The sequence below is a fragment of the Felis catus genome, chromosome B1, assembly GCF_018350175.1.
Source record: "Felis catus isolate Fca126 chromosome B1, F.catus_Fca126_mat1.0, whole genome shotgun sequence".
Taxonomy (NCBI): Eukaryota; Metazoa; Chordata; class Mammalia; order Carnivora; family Felidae; genus Felis; species Felis catus.
In genome coordinates, this window is record NC_058371.1 from 167,677,406 (window position 1) to 167,696,977 (window position 19,572).

General features: G+C 35.5%; 1 protein-coding gene across 3 annotated transcripts in view; it reads left to right on the top strand.

The window, feature by feature from the left end:
• YIPF7 (Yip1 domain family member 7) overlaps window positions 1-19,572 on the top strand; it is a 46,619-nt gene that overhangs the window by 21,479 nt on the left and 5,568 nt on the right. Inside the window, exons 6-8 of one of the 3 annotated variants that reach the window (XM_023253147.2) lie at window positions 26-142; window positions 8,906-9,066; window positions 16,587-16,732. In XM_023253147.2, the coding sequence (XP_023108915.1) occupies window positions 27-142; window positions 8,906-9,066; window positions 16,587-16,732 (423 nt within the window). In that variant the 5' untranslated portion in view covers window position 26. Of the gene's footprint in view, window positions 1-25; window positions 143-8,905; window positions 10,662-16,586; window positions 16,733-19,572 lie in introns of those variants that run through there. The other 2 variants (XM_045056430.1, XM_045056429.1) reach the window with 2 other exon arrangements.

The window sequence follows — 19,572 nt, forward strand, 5'->3', positions numbered from 1 at the left end:
CTGTAAAAAATTTCTTATTTTTCAGGATGTCAAACTTGGGACAATTTGACTCTGATTTTTACCAATCTAATTATACTATTGATAATCAGGACCAGAGTTCTGAAGATTCTAATGCCTATGGAAATCTTTATGGATCTAGACAGTAAGTATGCTTTCACTTTAAGAAGTCATAATATTTTAACAAGGGAGGGCTTCCTTGGGGAAAGCCAAAGCTCTCTCCAGCATATCTTGGTAAAATACCCGAGAAGAAATGCCAGGAAAGGTCAGGGAAATTAATTCACTTCACTGCAGGCCCATTTATAGGTGGGTGGCTTGTCTCCTGTTTTCAAAATATCACTTAACAGGGAGCCTGAATACAGGCCCTGGACAGAACAGAAAACAATTTTCATTTTACATGATATTTTCTGGGACACTGATCAAGAAGTAGATTTTATTTAATTAATAAACATGTATCAAGTGCCTGCTTGTGTGTTAGGAATTAAGAAGGATGCTACGGACCCAAAGATAAAAAAAAAAAAAAAAAGAGTCCATAATCTTTTCCCTCATAAAATTTAGGAATTTATGTTGGAGAGAGGACAATTAAATATGCAATTACAATACAGTGTGAAAGCTCTTAAATGGAATTAAAATACACATATTTCAGAATGTGTTAGTTATTTGAGTTGATGGTTTAACTTGAGTTGAAAATTAAAAAGACTAAGAATTTAGTGTTTACCCTCACTAAGGTAAATAGGGCAAGAGCATTTAGGGTAAGAAGAATTTGTTTCAAGTTTTGGCTCTATCCTTTGTTCTTTGTGATATTGGGAAACACTTTAACTTCCCTGAGTATCTTAAACTGAGAAATAAGGGCATTAATAATACCTATTTCATGAAATTATCATGAAGAAGAGTTGTGATAATGTGTAGGAAGTTGTGTTGTATGGTAGAACCATAAAATAAATATTAGTTTTTTCTGTGACTATAGCTTGTCACATCAATGGACACTTTATTGTCTAAAGTCATTTAATCTTATTGTATTTGTTTTTACAGTTGCTTCTTTGGATGTTCTTTTGTGAGTCTAGATTAGGGAATTGTGAGAGGCGTCAGACCTTTCAACTTTCAAGATATCTAGAAGTTATTGAACTCTTACTGTGTGTTAGGTACTGTTGTGAACTGTACATGAGTTAGCTTATTGGATCTCCAAACAATCCTGAGATGAGTGCTTTTATTTTTCCCCACTTTACTTATTTTTCCCCTGTTTTACTTATGAGAAAACAAGGACCCAGAGAAATCCAGGAACTTTTCCAAGGTCACACAACTAGTAAGAAATAGGGTTTGGATTTTAGTCCAAGGTTATTGATTAGACCCATAACTAAGGTGGGCACACAATTTATTATAAAATCAAGACATTTTTAAGGGTAAAATGCATGCCATTAATAATAATTGTGGTACAATGGGATTAAAACTGGACCATCTTAGGTGAACTGGGATATGTGGTCACTGTTTTATTCCAGCAAGTTTAGGCCAAATATAACCTCAGAGAAATATTTTTAGTTTATTAATTCTTGAGTGTATTTTTCTAAAAGCAGATAAGTATCATGAAAGATCCAGATGAAGGAGGAAAAGATAGAATAAATACAACAGACAGTGGGTATGCCCAGAACAACTTAGAAATTGTTTCCACTGGATGATCAGTCCTGAAGACAGACAGATAGGTGCTGTTTTCTACCTACTCCTGCTGAACCACTTCTCTAAGGCACTAGGGAAAGGTATTGGTATAAAATGTTTTTAAAACTGTTGAAGTTTAATATCTGGAGTTTTATCTCATTCACATCCCTATTCTATGTTATCCAGCTTCAGTCAGGTTACCATAAGCATTCCTTAAAGTGAAAACCAATCTATACCACTCCCTCCCTCCTTCTCTCTCTGTGAATATTATCATTAGGCAAATTAGGATATTTAAAAACTATTTATAAGAAAAAAAGGACAAAAGGATAAAGCTATAGAATTGGCTCTATCATTGCAGAATCTACAAAAAATAACTTGATTTTATTTAATTTATGATTTACACTTTGGAAGGCCAAGAAAAAGTGTTTGGTGTCAGAAAAGTGTTAATCAGGCAGAGGGAGTAGCTTGAACATTAAAGTATAATAGGATGGTAACTCAAAATACATAATCCACAGTGAGAGCCATCTGATAGGATTTTTCTGCTGTGTTCTCCTATTTTAGTGACAGAAACGAGTCACCTTCTGTTTATTTTCTCCTTTCTCTTCTCCAGTTGGAATAAAACACCTGGGTAGTATCTACAGTCTACATTTTCAGACTAAACTAAAAAGCCCGATAAAAGTGAAACAAAGCTTTCTCCTTATGCAGGGACTTATGGACCACAGCTTTCTTCCCGCCAACACCACCCAATTTTCTTTCTTCATTTGATTACATATGTCAACATTGCCCAGAAATCAAGATGACAAAGAGATGGAAATTAACATAACCACATGAGAAAACTCAAGATTATATTGTATTAGGTTGATGGCCTGGCCTGCTTCAGTTGCTTAGCATTTAAATCCAAGTCTTGATTTGGCTGCAGTAACATTTAAATTCCAGTCCACACTGCAAGTCTCAGGAATTAGAAAAGGGCATATTAGGTATGGTAGTTTTATGAGGTACATAAAATAGGGAGTCAAGTCAGCGACTTACTAGTGTACATCAAACTCCAGAGATTTGATCTTTTATTCATACAGTGAATTGTTCAATTAAAATACACCCCAAATCACAGTAAAGATGCTGACCATCCTGGCAAAAGACACAGGAATCCAGGGGATAGCTATAATCAGTTAGTCTCCTTCTCTCTGTCTCTGTTCACCCCTGCCCCATTAATGGAAGCTTGTTTTAAAAAGCTTGCTCAGTGGCATACTCATCTGAAAGCTGGTTGACTATGCTTACTAAGACAATAAAGATATTTGTATTTAAAACAAAGTTTCTTATTTGAGAATGAACAAGGAGTTTTCTCATCTTAAAAAACTATTCAGTCAGGGGCGCCTGGGTGGCTCAATCAGTTAAATTTCCGACTTCGGCTCAGGTCATGATCTCAAGGTTCGTGAGTTCAAGCCCCACATAGGGCTCTGTGCTGACAGCTCAGAGCCTGGATTCTGCTTCAGATTCTGTGTCTCCCCTTCTCTCTGCCCCTTCCACACTCATGCTCTCTCTCTCAAAAATAAGTAAACATTAAAAAAATATATATTTTAAACTATTTAATCATTCAGATAGGCATTGTTTCCAATTACCTCTCACCAGTTATCTAGGCCATATTTTCCCATTATATTTTTCTTTTTTTTTTTTAAATAGAAAATCTATTCAAATTATTTAGAGCAAGAAAGAGCTACTTCTGCGGAAAAGGTGACAACTAGACAACTCCCTCTGAATGTTTTAGTAGGGCTTTAACAGATGGACTGAACCTCAGCTTTTCTGAATCCCCAGACCTGATCTTCCTCTAGTATCTCTAACATAGTTAGTGGTACTGCTGGTGGCACAAAGTCACTGTGCACCCAACAGCTCAGCCAGAATCCGGGAATGTGGTATAAGTCAACTCCCCTGCCCCCATTCCTTAAACCATACCACCATCCAACTGATCCTGTATATTTTGTACTGACCGAGATTATTTGTTTAGTTAGTTAGTTAGTTTATTTATCTATTTTGAGAGAGACAGAAACAGTGCAAGTGGGGGAGGGCTGGAGAGAGAGAATCCCAAGCCGGCTCCACACTGCCAGCGAGAGCCCAATGAGGGGCTCAAACCCACGAAGCCATGAGATCATGACCTGAACCGAAACCAAGAGTTGGACAGTTAACCGACTGAGCCACCCAGGTGCCCCTGTTCTTACCAAGGGTATTTAGAATGTCTCATTTTACTGGCTCAACTGGAGACTTACATAGATAAAATGATTCTGGGAGTACAGACCAATGTTTTTTTTTTTTTTTTTTTTTTTTTTTTTTTTTTTTTTTTTTTAAACCAGCAGGGTATTTTCATTGTAGATCTGTCATATTGTTGTCTCAGGCTATTTCAGGTGATAGTATTACAAATTCTGAAACCTTCATTGTCTCAGGTCTTTGGAAGCATGCTGTGTCATCTGGCTCTATGAAATATACCCATACCTGAATATTAGTTAAATGTGCAGTTAGACTTCCAATGAATTGTACTTACCTGTTGATACATTTTTTACCACTTGATTTATACTCTAACTCTCCATATGGCACTGGGAGTTAGCTCAACATCTACATGCCTTCTGGATCAGACTGACAAAGGAAAGCAGCTCAGATGACTGTTGTAATGAAGTCCATACCTACAGTTTTGGAAAAATGAAACTTAGTAAAATACGTAGCTAGTGACTGTGTAACAGGATGCAGAAAACATATTGCTGGAATCACAAGAAATTATTACTGAGTCTTTTTTTTAAATGTATTTTTTTTTTGAGAGAGAGAAACAGAGTGTGAGCAGGGGAGGGGTAGAGAGAAAGGAAGACACAGAATCTGAAGCAGGCTCCAGGCTCTGAGCTGTCAGCACAGAGCCTGATGTGGGGCTTGATCCCATGAACCACAAGACCATGTCCTGAGCCGAAGTTGGATGTTCAACCGGCTGAGCAACCAAGCGCCCCTTACTGAATATTTTACCAATGATCTTCTATTTTTACATTGCAAGGTGAATGTTAAGTCCTGCTTCCTCAGAGGTAAAATATTTTCCCCGGCTGGAGACCATGCCTTAACATGACATCATCCATCTGGAGACTAGTTGGAAGTTTATAAACCCAGGTATGGGTGGTGAAAAAGGAATTACTGAAGAGATGGTGAAGATACAGAGGATTTTTATATAGACCAGGTGTGTGGCCATTGCTTTATTGCTTAGAGACAGATGTCTTGGCATGCATGTAGTGGAGATTCTCCTGGTAGGAAAACACAAGACTGGTGGGGTGTTGGTGAAGTCAGTTTGGGTGTTCCAAGGAAGCCAAAATGGTGAAAAGCTAAAGGTGATTAGCACAGAAACCTCCTGGCCTCCTATTAATGTTGTTTTCTTTGAGAAAGACACAACTATTTACAAATAGAGAAGGAGCTGGTCCAGGATGTGTGGAAGGAGTCTAGAATGCTTTAGTGTAAGCCTCAGGAAGAAAACAGCATACAAATACTTAGCTAATGCTTATTGATCATGTTTTGGGTGCCCAATATTATTCTAAGTGCTTTACTTATTTCAGCTAATTTAATTCACAATAACCTTATGAGTTATTATTCTATTATTATTCTATTATACAGCACTTTTTTTTTTATGGCTTGGGTATATTGGTAGAAGAACATTGAGCCCTGTTCAGCTTTGGTATTGACTAATTTTTTTTAAAATTGCTTCTTAATTGGTTCATACTTTTTGAGGTATAATTGGCATACAATGTTATACTAGTTTGAGGTGTACAATGCAGTGATTAGATAATTCTATACATTAAACTATGCTCATCAGGATAAGTGTAGTTACCATCTGTTACCATGTGTTCTTACAATGTTAATGAGTATATTCCCCATGCTTTACTTGTCATTCCCGTGACTTATTTATTTTATAACTGGAAGTTTGTAGGTTTGAATCCCCATCACCTATTTTGCCCATCCCCCAACCTCCTCCCCTCTGGTAACTACTACTTTGTACCATGAGTTCTATTATTCTCATTTTACAGATGAGAAAACTGAGGCACAGATGTGATGTAATTTTCCTAAGATAAGGAGACTGGGACTTGAACACAGGATTTTACTCCAGAGGCATGTTTGCTAACCACTCTACTTGGTTTGGAATAAATTCTATCATTAGATTATTTCTGCAAGAGAAATGTAATCCCATGCAGTCAGGAAGCAAAAGAAGAGTCATGTGACTAGAATGTTGCCAGTGGTTCTAAAGGGATTTTTTGCAGTCATCTGACAGTTGTTTTAACTTTTTATTTAAGTATTTATTTTTACAGGAAGAAGAGATGCCTGCTAACAAAGTTAATGTTTAAACTCTACCAGCCAGAGTCCAGTGTTTTCTTGGTCTAATTTAGTTGACATTTGTTTCATCTGGAATAATGTGCTGAGTTAGAAATCATCAAAATTTCAATATGCATCTTCTCATAGAGCTAATTAAGATGCTGTGTAATCAAGGAGAAGAGGAATATTTTGTTGATACACTCTGCACAACTCCCATTGCTATATGGACTGTAGATAGGATAGACCCTTACCGTCTTAACTATTGGTTACACTAATTTAACTCATGCAATTGCCTTTAATAGGTTAATAATTCAGTGCTATGGGCTTAATAAAGCAATTAGGAAATTGTCCAGTCCATTCTCCTTGAATGACTTTCATGAAAGGATACTGTAGGCTTCAAAGATGTCACTGAAAATATAAGAGAATTTTGTTAGCATAGCCATCAGAGTTAGCACCATCTTATATAAAAGGATAATGCTAGAAAATGTGGGATTAAGTGTACATTCAATATATATGATTAAGAGTACACTTATGATGAGCACTGAGTAATGTATAGAGTTGTTGAGTCACTGTAGTATACACTATATGGTTACATGAAATTAATATAACACTACGTTAACTATGGAATTAAAATAAAATACTTAATAAAAGAAAAAAGGATGTATGGTTAAATAAAATTAGCAATTTTAAGAAAAAGGGCATGAGAATTGGGTTATGTACAGAGTTTGTTGGGTAGAACTGTGAACTAATAACGCAACTATATTGATATCGCTTAGATTTTATTGAGATGTAGGGTTAAATCTCAGAGTCAACATGTACAAAGTTATAAAAAGAGAGAATTTTAAATCAGATAGTGATAGGAGGTGACCATGGTAATTTTTGTTAGGTAAAAGGTTTTGAGGTTTCCTTTGTAGGACATATTTTGAAATTATACTTTCTTACACAAGTGGTGGGAAAATTTTAGTATTATGCCAAGGACAACAGAGGCCAAGCTCCTGATGAAGAAATTTTCTGGATGAAGGAGCAGAGAGGGAGGAAAAAAAAGGGGATGGGATTTAGCTGGTAATGGGCTCTTTTTTTTTTTTTTTTTTTTTTTTTTTTTTTTTTGGCAAAATGTTTTTCTCTTTGCAGGGATTGGGTCAAGGTAGCCAGCCACCTATGCCAAATTTCCCCCCATTCATGGAGATTGCTTTCCAGGGAGTAATTGTAAAAGTTACCTTTCCTCAAGCCTGGTTAATCACACCTGGGTATGGGTTTTAGTGAGGCCAGGACAGTTTGTCAGTGAAATAATCTTGGTTAGATGCTGGTCCATTAAGTCCACTCTATTTTCCCCTTTTATTCTACATTAAAAACTGTATAGATCAAGGGGGGCTTTCATCAACCAGCATGCCCTTCAGATTATTATAATTCATTTCTACCAGTACTTTAAAAAAAGTTTCTTTATTTTGAGAGAGCACACATGTGAGCAGGAGAGGGGCAGAGAGAGAGGGAGAGAGAATCCCAAAGAGGCTCCATGTGGACACAGCACGGATCTCACAAACCGTGAGATAATGACCTGAGCCAAAATCAGTCGCTGCTTAACCCACTGAGCCAGACGGGCACCCCTTTGCCGGTAATTTTGATAGTGCATCTATTTTGGTGAGAAAAGAAAAAAAAAAGATTAAGAATATGCCTCATGGCTAAGTGAACAGTAACAGTAATCAACATATGCTGTTGGGGATTCGAGAAGTATTGCATGAGGTCCTGGCCCTAAGGAGCTTACAGCTGAGTTAACGAATGATTAAATGCATGTATCTTTATTTTGGCAGCTTTTTTTTTTTTCCCCAGAGAAGGTTATTTTCTCTGTCAGACTTACTCGTATAAGGAGAGTTAAATATGTTATCCTTAGACTTCATATTAAGATTAATGTTGGAAGGAAAGTACCAAAATCCATTCTGTAAATATTTTAACACAAAGAGATCAGGGAGCTGCAAAGTTCAGAATCCTGGGCTGTATTTTTAGCTTAACCTAAGGGGCTCTGATGAAAGAAACTTAAACATGTTAATAAGGACAGCTCTTTATGTGTCTCCCCCTTCCTTCAGGTAAAAACAATTTTAAATGATCAAATAACCTCATATAACTCTTTTTCCCTTCCTTCTTTTCTCTAGCTCTAGCAAGTTATGTACTAAGAGCGTTGTTTTCCAACTTTCTCATACAAATGGTGAAATAAAAAACAAAAGCATGGTCAAAGAAGTATTGAAACAGGATGTTTCAACAAAACTAAATTGCACATTTGGAAAGAAGGACATTAACCCAGCCATAGAATCCTTTTAGTGACTTATTCAAAGATAATTCAGTTGGCAGTAATTGTCTGGGAATGGCCAGAGCTAGAAAGTCAGTTTATATATTTGTTTTTTCATATGAATTGACTATACCATTAAAACTGTGAATTTTACCCATTGCTTCCACAGATTTGTAGGAAATGTCATGTTTGGTGATTGCCCCTGAACAAAGTGAAAAAACAACATCGTATCAATGGGCAGAGATGCTGGGACAGTTTCATTTAGGAGTCCAACACCAGCCAGTGCTGCTGTGTGACCTTGGACAAGTCCTTCAGTCTCCATGAACCTCTATTTCTTTACCTGTAAAATGGGATTAAAGTTACAATTTCTACCTTACAGAGTATTAATTATGTGGGAAAATGTGAGGGAAAGTGCCCAGCACTTGTACATAATCAATAAATATTAGTTGGTATGGGGATCTTTCTTCTAGAACCTTCTCACGACCAGTTACTTCATTTGTTTTTATGAAAGTTAAATTTTAAGCAAGTTCTGTCTTTCATGGGTAAGTACTCATAAAAATTAGGAGAACTCATAGAAGAAAAATTGTAGCTTCCTTCAGTGATTTGTCATGATACACTCTGTATATATATAAATCAGTATTCTCCTTTCTCTAGACAGCAAGCCAGTGAGCAACCCCAGGCTGCCTTTGTCCCACAAGAGATGCTCATGTCATCGGGTTACGAGGGACAATTTTTTCAGCCAGCATCCAACCCGGATTATTATTCACAATCTTCTTACATTGACAGTTTTGATGAAGAGCCTCCTTTGCTAGAAGATAAGTTAAGGGAATGCTATTAATGTGTGTACAGCTAGAAGAATAATAGCAATAATCAGCACATAATGTGCACTGTCAGCATGCTGTATACTGTGTTTTATGTGTGATTATCCCATGTTTAAACAAGAGTCTGCCAAACAAAGGTGCTTAAACCGTTAAAAGTTTGTCTCGTGTGTGTGTGGAGGGGGGGTGAACTGGAAGTAGATCTGTACTATTGCCACACTATTACTGCTGTTATTAAATGTTTCTTCAGTGTGTTAGAGTGCAGACTCCCTTACCATGTGTAGACAATAGTGAACATGTCTTTTACCAGAGTGGTTATAGCAATGACCCTTTCCACCCCAGTTAACTTGTATCTTCTGCTATGATGCCTGGGAGCCAAGGGGGTAGTTTCTCAATATTCTTTTATTGTCATGGATACAACCCATTTTTCTTCTTTCCTGGGTCATATGAGTCCCCTCATCTCAGCTAGGTATGGCTAAGTGGGGAGGAATAGGATTCCAGTAAATAGCACTGTTCATGGCAGGAAACCAGTGGACCCTTGCAGTTGAAGGTCTCAGGGATTTCAAGGGATGTTCCAGCCATTGATTTTTTTTTTTTTTTGGTTCAGCCACACTACATCTGCTGCTTTTTGCTCTTGAAGAAAATCAACATATGCTAGAAGCATAGAGGCTAGAAAACTGAAACTCAAGTAGATTTAAATTTAACCACAGGGAAATACTAATAGGTTAACTATTATGCTCTGACCCCTTTATATGTAGTCAAGTGAAAAGGGATAGATTAAAATTCCCAATATTTTACATCAAAAGATAAGTGTTTGTCTCGTATAAACACAGCCAACCACTTGGCATTAAAGCATTCCCTCTTTGTCTTCAAAATTCAAAAAGGGTGAAAGATTTAAACCACTTAGAAAAGCATAGGGGCACATAGGTGGCTCAGTCAGTTGGGCATCTGACTTCTTCCACTCAGGTCATGGTCTCGTGGTTCATGGGTTCAGGCCCTGCGTTGGGCTCTATGCTGACAGCTCAGAACCTGGAGCCTGCTTTAGATTCTGTTTCTCCCTCTCGCTCTGCCCCTACCCCACTCGCCTCTGTCTCTCTCTCTCAAAATTAAACATTAAAATAAGAAGTTTTAAAAGAAAAGCACAGAAAATTATGTAATAGTTTTGTTGGCTCTTTAGAAGCCAGTTAGATTTGGGAATCAGTTATGTTTAACCAATTCATTCTAGTTTGCCTCTGAAATAGTAATCAACACATGAAAGTTATAAGCTATCCTCATTACACATTTTCTTTGATTCCACCAACATATCTACTTAAAAAAAAAAACTATCAGTTGTGTTGTTATAAAAGTTATCTATATTCAACATAGAAATTTTAAAAATACAGAAACATATGAATAAAATTATGAGAACCACCTAAAATTTTGTCTGTATGACATAACTACCATTAATGATTTGATGTATTTTCTTCCAGCCTTTATTCTATTTTTCTGAGTGTGTGTGTGTGTGTATAATGCATTTATGTATGGGGCGCCTGGATGGCTCAGTCAGTAAAACGTCCAACTTCGGCTGGGGTCATGATCTCACGGCTTGTGAGTTCGAGCCCGGCATTGGGCTCTGTGCTGACAGCTCAGAGCCTGGAGCCTGCTTCTGATTCTGTGTCCCTCTCTCACTCTGCCCTTCCCCACTTGTGCTTTCTCTCTCTCTCTCTCTCTCTCTCTCTCTCTCTCTCTCTCTCAAGAATAAATGAAACATTAAAAAAAATTAAAATGCATATATGTAAATATTTTACATATGTACGTATATATTTAAGTATATATGCTTAAAGTGAAATGCTATATTTTTGAATATGTATTTATGAATACTCAAAAATGAAAGTTAGATCATACAATGGCTATAAAGTTTTGTACTTTTTTAAATGTTTATTTATTTTTGAGAGAGAGACAGAATGCAAACCGATGAGGGGCAGACAGAGAGGGAGACACAGAATCCGAAGCAGGCTCCAGGTTCTGAGCTGTCGGCACAGAGCCTGACACAGGGCTTGAACTCACAAACCGCAAGTTTATAACCTGAGCCAAAGTCGGACACTTAACTGGCTGAGCCACCCAGGTGCCCCATAAAGTTTTGTACTTTTTAAAGTTATCTTATATCAAAAGCATTTCTCTACATGCATTCTTTAAAGTCATTGAATATTACTTCACAATATGATTTAGAATGGCTTAATAATATTTTGTCATATAAAAGTACTATAATTTAAACTCACCTAAAGGTTGCTCATTATAGTAAATAAGGCTTTGTTGAACACCATAGTGAATAACTTTGACCTCTACAGAGTTGTCCTTGGATTGGTTCCGTAACTGGGATTACTGGATCAAAAGGTACTTACATTGTCAAACTGATCTAGAAAAAGGATGACCTACTACACCATCATCATAGAACATGAGATGTCTTAGTTAATTTGATGGGCAAAAAGGAGTGTTTTGTAGTTCTTGGTTACTAGAAATGTTAGACATGTTTTTCCATGTTTATTGACTGTTCTTCCTGTTTTTCATGTTGTCAGATTTCGTACTGGAATCTTAAGATTTTTCCTTTCCTTGTTTATTTATAGGGATATTTGCATGTTTTTATTATTTTTATTTTTTTATTATTTAAAAACATTTTTTAACATTTATTGTTGAGACAGAGTGAGACCCAGCACGAGTGGGGGAGGGGCGGAGAGAGGCGGGGTGCCAGGGGAGACACAGAATCCAAGGCAGGCTCCAGGCTCTGAGCTGTCAGCACAGAGCCCTAAGCGGGGCTCAAACTCACGGACTGCAAGATCATGACCTGAACCGAAGTTGGATGCTTAACTGACTGAGCCACCCAGGTGCCCCTAGGGATATTTGTATGTTAAGCATATTTAATGATTGCCTGGAATATGTGTTGTAAACATTTTTTTTCCTAGATGGTGTTTGCCATCTAATTTGCTAATAGGAAATTAAAGCATATTGGAATTTTAATATTTATGTTTTCAAGTCCACAATATTTTTCTTGGTAAATTTTCTTTCTGATTGCTCTTTTGTTTATAATGTGTTTCTCCAGCTCTGAGTACTGTTTATATCCTCTTGTATATTCTTAATTTTTTAATGATCTTTTTTGTTTTGCACCTAAATTTTTGATTCAATAAAAATTATTTTATGTTTGTATGTGAAGTAGGATTCAGCCTTATTTTTTCTTTAATGATTAACCAATTTTTCCTGTAACATTCATTGAGAATAATCTTTTCTACTTGTCTAAATGTATCTATTGTGGTATTCTAAACTCTAATGCATCCTTCCTTTATGTCTTCTCAAATTAAAATAGGAAATACCCTAGATTTCCCCTCCCACCTTATGCAGCTTAGAGAAAATTCTTAGATTTTTTTTTCTTTTTGTGATTATCCCCACCGAATTGCTAGGGTATTAGAAGAGATTGCACCTAATATAATTCGGCATTTTGAATCTGTGAAATTTCTAGACTCTGTTTCAATATGTTCCTCAGGCTGGGTGACTGAAAGCTTTCAGCTTCATCTGTCTCAAAGATATGTAAAAACTGTAGGCAGGGTTTCTAGGATAAGGTGATAAATGGTGTTCGCTAGTTTTTATTGAGCATACACCAAAACAGCCTATCACATTATGAAGCTATAATAATTAACAACCCTTGCACAAAATATGTTATTTGAAAATGTGCTTGTTTATTCCTTAAATACTTTGTTATCTAAAAGACTCATTTGGTGGTTTTATGTAAGAATGATAACTTTTGCAATTTGATAATGTACAATCAATATGTTAACAAATGTATCTCGAAGAGTAATAGTCAATTCAAGTCTGTCAAACCAGAAGAATTACTGTGATATTCGGTACTTATATATGTAGCACAGCCTGATGTTTATATTTGAAAGGCCAGTGCCACAATTTGCATACAAAACAAAGATATTAATTCATTTTTATAGCGTATATATCATATACTTTACTACCACTAGATGACAGCAAAACAATAAACTTTACATTCAAATTTCGCAACAGCTTCATCTTTTATCTGTATAACAAGGTATTATATTAGGATATCTACAATTAATAAATACTTATAATCTCATTTGCATACATTGTAATAAATTTGGAAACAAAATGTTATGGGGAAACAAAATGCTATATTTTGGTAGAAAACACATAAACTCTTTTTTGGTATGACAGAATGTAGCAGGTCTTATGTTCATTCACTGGGTTAATGACTCGATGTTGAAACATGTGCAGAAGTTAATTATGCCATAAAATAAATGTCTAAAATCAGTAATAATGTCTCATAAAGCATTTTTCATCAGAGTTTCCTCAGGAATAATTGTTATGCTTTTTGATGAAAAAAAGGTATTTTGAATTAAAGGGCACTTTGTTGTAAATACTGAAAACATATTGCTAACATAAATGTCTTAATTGAAAATATAGTTTGAAAACAACATAAGGCTTAGATGAAATTAATTTAAACTATAATATTTCTCAAATTTTAAAATCTGCTAATTTAAAAAATCATAGTAGACATTCTAACCTCATTTTAAGCTCATCTTCTCCAAAGTGTATGTTCATTAAGAAATATATAAATAACAGTGTGATAGCAAAAAGGATGCAACATGGAAGTTGAAATGCACATGATTTACTCACCATTAACCAGTCAAATTCTTTTCAAACTAGGGATAGCAACTGTCAACCTGACTGTCAAATGAGTGAAAAAATATCCTTATTATCCCAGTGTAGACCAATGTCTGGCCAACCTTTTGAAAATGTCTAGGTCCCTGTTAGAGCAAGACCCCTCTTATGTCATGGAAGTCATTAAAAGTCCATCTGGTATTCTGTGTATAGAATGTCAGATATGCAAGATGTTAGGTGTTATGTGCTGCTGTAAAAGAAGTTGAACTATGCCCTATATGTGATCAAAGACAGTCACTAAATCCTAGGAAGGGAAGTTGAATGCCATGTACAGATGATTTAGGGAGAGAATCCTTCACATGGGAGAAGTGAACTAAATTAAAAAAAATACAGCTATTATGAAATGAGATGCACATTGAGAACCATAGCTATATTATTAAAACTAAAGGGGTTTTTTTTGGCTTTTGTTTTTTGTTTGTTTGCTTTGTATGTGGTATGTGTGTGTGGGCAGGCATGTGCACTTGCCTTTATACCAGTCTCTTCCTATTTTTCCCACCCTCAGCCCCTAGCAACCACTTTTCTACTCTGTTTCTATGCATTTGACTTCTTTTCTCCTTGATTTTAGAATCCACATATAAGTGATTCTGTACAGTATTTGTCTTTGTCATAATGCCCTCAAGGCCCATCTATGTTGTTGCAAATGGCAGGGTTTCCTTCTTTCTCATAAATGAATATTCCGTTGTATGTATGTATCACGTATGATCATATGTATGATAGATCTATCCATTCATCCATTGACAGACACTTAGATTGTGTCCATATCTTGGGTATTGTGAAAAATGTTGCATTGATCATGGGAGCGTAGATCTCTTTGAGATACTGTTACCATTGCCTTTGGATATATATCCAGAAGTGGGATTGCTGGATCAAACGGTAGTTCTATTTTTTTTTCTTTTTTCTTTTTTCTTTGTTTAAAATGGCCAGGTTCAGTGTTCAGGTCATAGCCTCTCTCTGCCATGCATTGCTGCCCTGGGGATGTATCCACTGGGCTCCTTGCTGTAGCCACTGCCTCCAGGAGCCTGTGCCCTCCAGTTGTAGGTAGACCTGTGGCCAGCCTGGCCGGGTGAGCAGCCACAGTGGGAGCAGTGGAAACGCCAGAGCCCTATTTTCCTTTTTTTTAATTTTTGAGGAACCTCCATACTGTTTTCCACAGTGGCTGCATGAATCTACATTCCCACCTACAATGCAGAAGGGTTCCCTTTTCCCCACATCCTCACAAACACTTGTTATTTCTAATCTTTCTGATAATAGCATTCTATTATCAAATAGATAATAGGTGTTAGGTGATACCTTTTTGTGGCTTTAATTTGAATCTCCCTGGTGGTTAGTGATATTGAGCACCTTGTCATGTACCTGTTGGCCATTTCCATGCATGTCCTCTTAGGAAAAATGTCTATTCAGATCTTCTGCCAAGTTTTTAATTAGATTGCTTGTTTTAGGGAGGAAAGCATGGGGTCTTGAGTCAGATTCTTCAGTGTTAAAACCTAGATTTCTGTTACTAGCTCTGTGGCTTTGGACAAATTACTTAATATTTCAAAACCTCAGCTACCTGATACACAAACTAGGAATAAAATAATAGTACTAGCTTCATTACATGTCTGAGAGACCAATGCGTACATATCTTGTACAGCTCACAGCAAAATTCAGTGAAAGCATTCAATAAAAACAAACAAACACATTTAACTCTTTTTAGTTGAAATGCATGTTCTTTACTGTATTTTATTTCTAGTTTTTCTGGGTCTCTGCCTTACTCTTATTCAAATTTATAATGATACAAGCAGGGTAACCAGCTTGATTATTGGTTCTTAAATAGTAAAGTCATGTTCTCCTTTTTTAATGTTTTGTTTTTTTCTACTCAGGATACATCTTAAAGTTTATAGAGATGATGAGAAAAGAAACTAATGTGGTGTAAATATTTATTTCTGTATTCAGTGAATATCGAATGGCTGGGTGGATTTATTTTGTTTTTTAAATAAAAATGATGTAAGAAAATCAGGATCTAGCAGAAAGGTCTGTGAGGTGGCAGTCAGAATTATTTGAAAACAAGGTATTGGGGAAAAATAGATATTTCTAAATGAGTTTGGACTTATGGACACTGAGCCCCACAGATTTTGGATATTTTATTCTACCACCACCACTCATAAAAGAGAAAGGTTAACTTGTCTTAAGAATTTAATCTGTGAGTACATAAACTCAACCACAATAGCACTGACCTTATTAAAATATGGGTGCAAGAAGGAGTCATTCCATTTTCTCCTCTGTGGAGTTTTAGGCAGTTAGCGTAGAATTACTCTTCTCATTAGGCGGGGCGGAAGTAAAATCCCAGATCTGGGCTAAATATCTTTAGTTTAGATAATGCTGCTAATTGAAAAATTATACCATGTTTGGTATAAGCATGATATGATTTCAGAAGTATTATCAAGGGAAAATAGGGAAAAAGGAAATATATAAATAGGCAATAGAATAGGACCTTTGGTCTGTTAGCTACCATTTTATTTTTTTTACTGTAAAACATCTGTTTCGCAATATTCAGACTTTAAGCTTATATTTAGTGCATAAGGCAGGGAATTTTTTTCTGTGATGTAATTATTTATCTAAAATATATCTTTTAACTCATTGGGAACAAAAAAAATCTTTTTTTGTTATTTTTGTTTTTGAATTACTATATATGACATAGAACTTTAGATTTTGAAAATACAGCAATCAAAGTGCTAAGTAAATTAATCAGATATGTTAAATTTAATTAAATAATATTATTCATATTTATAAAATGTTATAGTACCTCTTTTTTTTTCTTTTTGCAGAACTTGGAATTAATTTTAATCACATATGGCAAAAAACTTTGACCGTGTTAAACCCACTGAAGCCAGCAGATGGCAGCATTATGAATGAAACGGACCTCACTGGGCCCATCCTGTTTTGTGTCACTCTGGGAGCCACCTTGCTTCTGGTAATAGACAGCAGCAAGCACCAGATTTTAATGTGTGCCCTTCCAAATGTTGTTTTTGAAGCCAAATAGACTGGCTTTGTTAATACAGAAGAAAATGTGTTACTTTTTAAAGTGCAAATTGTTTAATTCATCACTACTTTTTTTTTTTTTTTTTTTTTTGGTGAGAGAGATGTGGTTAATTGAATCATAGTGACAAAGTAAAACAACCCTCAAATATTACAACAGATAACATATAAATGTAAGCAGAATTTCAAAACTCGAATCATTGAGCAAATTTTCAACAATTTTTTTGAGCAAATTTTTTTCAGCAAATTTTTTATGACTTTCTTGTTACTAAGATTGTCAATCTGAAAACGTTAAAGGAACACATGGATTTGGGAAATACAGGCCCAAATTTTATTTCTTGTTTTCTGTGACAATTTCTGTTGTGACACCACAGAGATCCCTTCTCTTTGCTCATAATTTTCTTCGCTGGGGTGTATCTCTAGATTTCAAATAGTCTGTGAGGTATGAGATGAGTCTCCTTGTTTCGGGTTAGGTTATGATGGATATATTAACTTGCAATGATAACCAATAATTTGTTTATTCAATCTGTATATTTCTTTATTATTTTGGTTTTCTGCTTTTTATGAAGGCATTTTTCTCCCCTGACATTACCATTTGTCTTATGTATCGACCACTTTCATTCTTTAAATCTGGGAGTGATGAAATTGAGTCACCAGAGAAGTAAAGAAAAACGTATTTCCACCTAAATTAAGTTTAGAAGCCATTCTAGCTGATAATTTAGAAAAATGTTGCATTTAAAAAAAAGGGAAGAAAAAGAGAAAATGAGAAAATGAGAAAAGGCCTATGATTTTAAACAAAGGAGGTAATGACCATAAGTTAAAAAAGGGATGAAAAGGATAGTCATGCCAGTCTGAAAAGTATAGTTTCATTAAGGAGCAAAGAGATAAACTTGGCAGGAGAAAGAATACAGGAAATTAAAGATTCTGGGGAAAGCCCTTAAAATAACGATTTAGTCCACTTCTCCCTCTTACAGCTATACACTTTCCATAATTAGTTTTCCTCACTGTAGCCACAGTTCTCAAAAGTAGATGTAAAATGTATTTGCAACTAAGTAAATTTTTACTTTTTATTTATTAATTGACTTTATACCAATCAAAATACTGATAGAAATCTAGTTTCTAGATTTCTAGAATGACACATGACGATGTGGTCACATCATATTTATCCAATATGCTAGTATTTACTGATAGCATCTTATTTCTTCCTTTGAACTACAGCAACTGAAAGTACTCAAGTACTCTGGAAATCAAACACTAGATCAGCTAGAGTTTTAATTAAGTCTCCAACTTCCCTTCCATCTTTGTCACAGTAGTTTGATAATCTTAGCTACGCTAGGTAAGACTACATCAATTAATCAAAGAGTCAGAAACAATCCATTTAATATATTAACCCATATTTTCTTTTTCAAGTGATTTATAATATAACAGCTGTTTGTTTTCCTGTAGAAAATATTACCATTATCATCCCTCAAAGGAAAGCATTAATTCCATTAAGATCTTTTTGGGGTGCATAATATTAATTAGAATTATTTAAATATCCTCTTTTTTGTTTTGTTTTGTTTTAAGTACAAAGCAGTATAGGCAAAGAACTAAACTGGAAGTGAGAAAATTGGATCTACCCCTAACTTAGCCTCTAGGTATGATCTTGAACCTTTTATTCCCTATTTCTAGGCCTTCCTTTCTTCATTTTGAAGGTGAAAAAGGTTTATAAAATATTTCTTAAGGTTCCATTCAGTTCTAAAATTTTGGGAGAATATGTGAAAATGCATATTTCTGAAACTTTTAGGCAGACACTTTCATTTGAATTTTACCATTAGACGTGTTTACTTCAGAACTGGTTCTGATACATGTAGAACCATAATGACCAACAACAACAAAAAATTACCCAAGTGTATATTAATGAAGTCAGATTTCACTCAGAATCATTTGAGGCTGAGCTAACCCTGCCCTGGATAGTTAGTGTTAAAATGTAAAGGAAAATTCTGTGGGCTGGTATATGCATTGTACTAGGGAAAGCAAAACTAAATCCAAAGCAATATTCCACTTGTTCATTCATGGTCACATACTTATCACTTTTATAATGTATGTGGACCTAAGGCATGACACAGTATCTTCTGTGGACTTTCTTCATGTAGAAGGAAGCAAACCAAAAAAGACAGCTTCAAATAGTTATTATAAACTTAGTTTTACTTATTCTTCCTCTCAAAACTATTTTCACCCCCCAAACAAGGAAGATGAGTGGCTCATCTATGGCTACATTTAATTTTTCTGGTAGGTCTAAGAGTATGATCTAGAAAAGGACCATGCATGACCAATGTAAAAGCATAATCAGAAGAATAGTATTTCAAATCAAGATACAGTAATGAGGGTGGAAAAGGAGGACCTGAAAAGTTTTGAGGTTAAAAATAAAGGGAACATTTATTTTCCATTTCAGTTACAAGCCCTTTTTAGAGTTTGAAACAAATCTAAAAAATGACAGTGGCCCCTGCCAAATGGAATTACAACTTAAATTGGATAAACTAACAGGAAAAGAGATGAAGAGAGAAGTCAGCAATTGATATCCAAAGGGGAAATTTTACTATCGATTAGTTTTATCCACCTTCTATTCACCACCACCCCCCGCACCATTTATAAAACTTCTTGGGTCAGGAAGGTATACCTCTTGTTCTTTGGATGTGGGGAAGTTGCCTTTCACCAATACAACTTTCCCTACCTCAGAGCTATCTCATCCAATCAAAATATTAAGTAGAATCTTTCTCTAATACATGAAAGTGA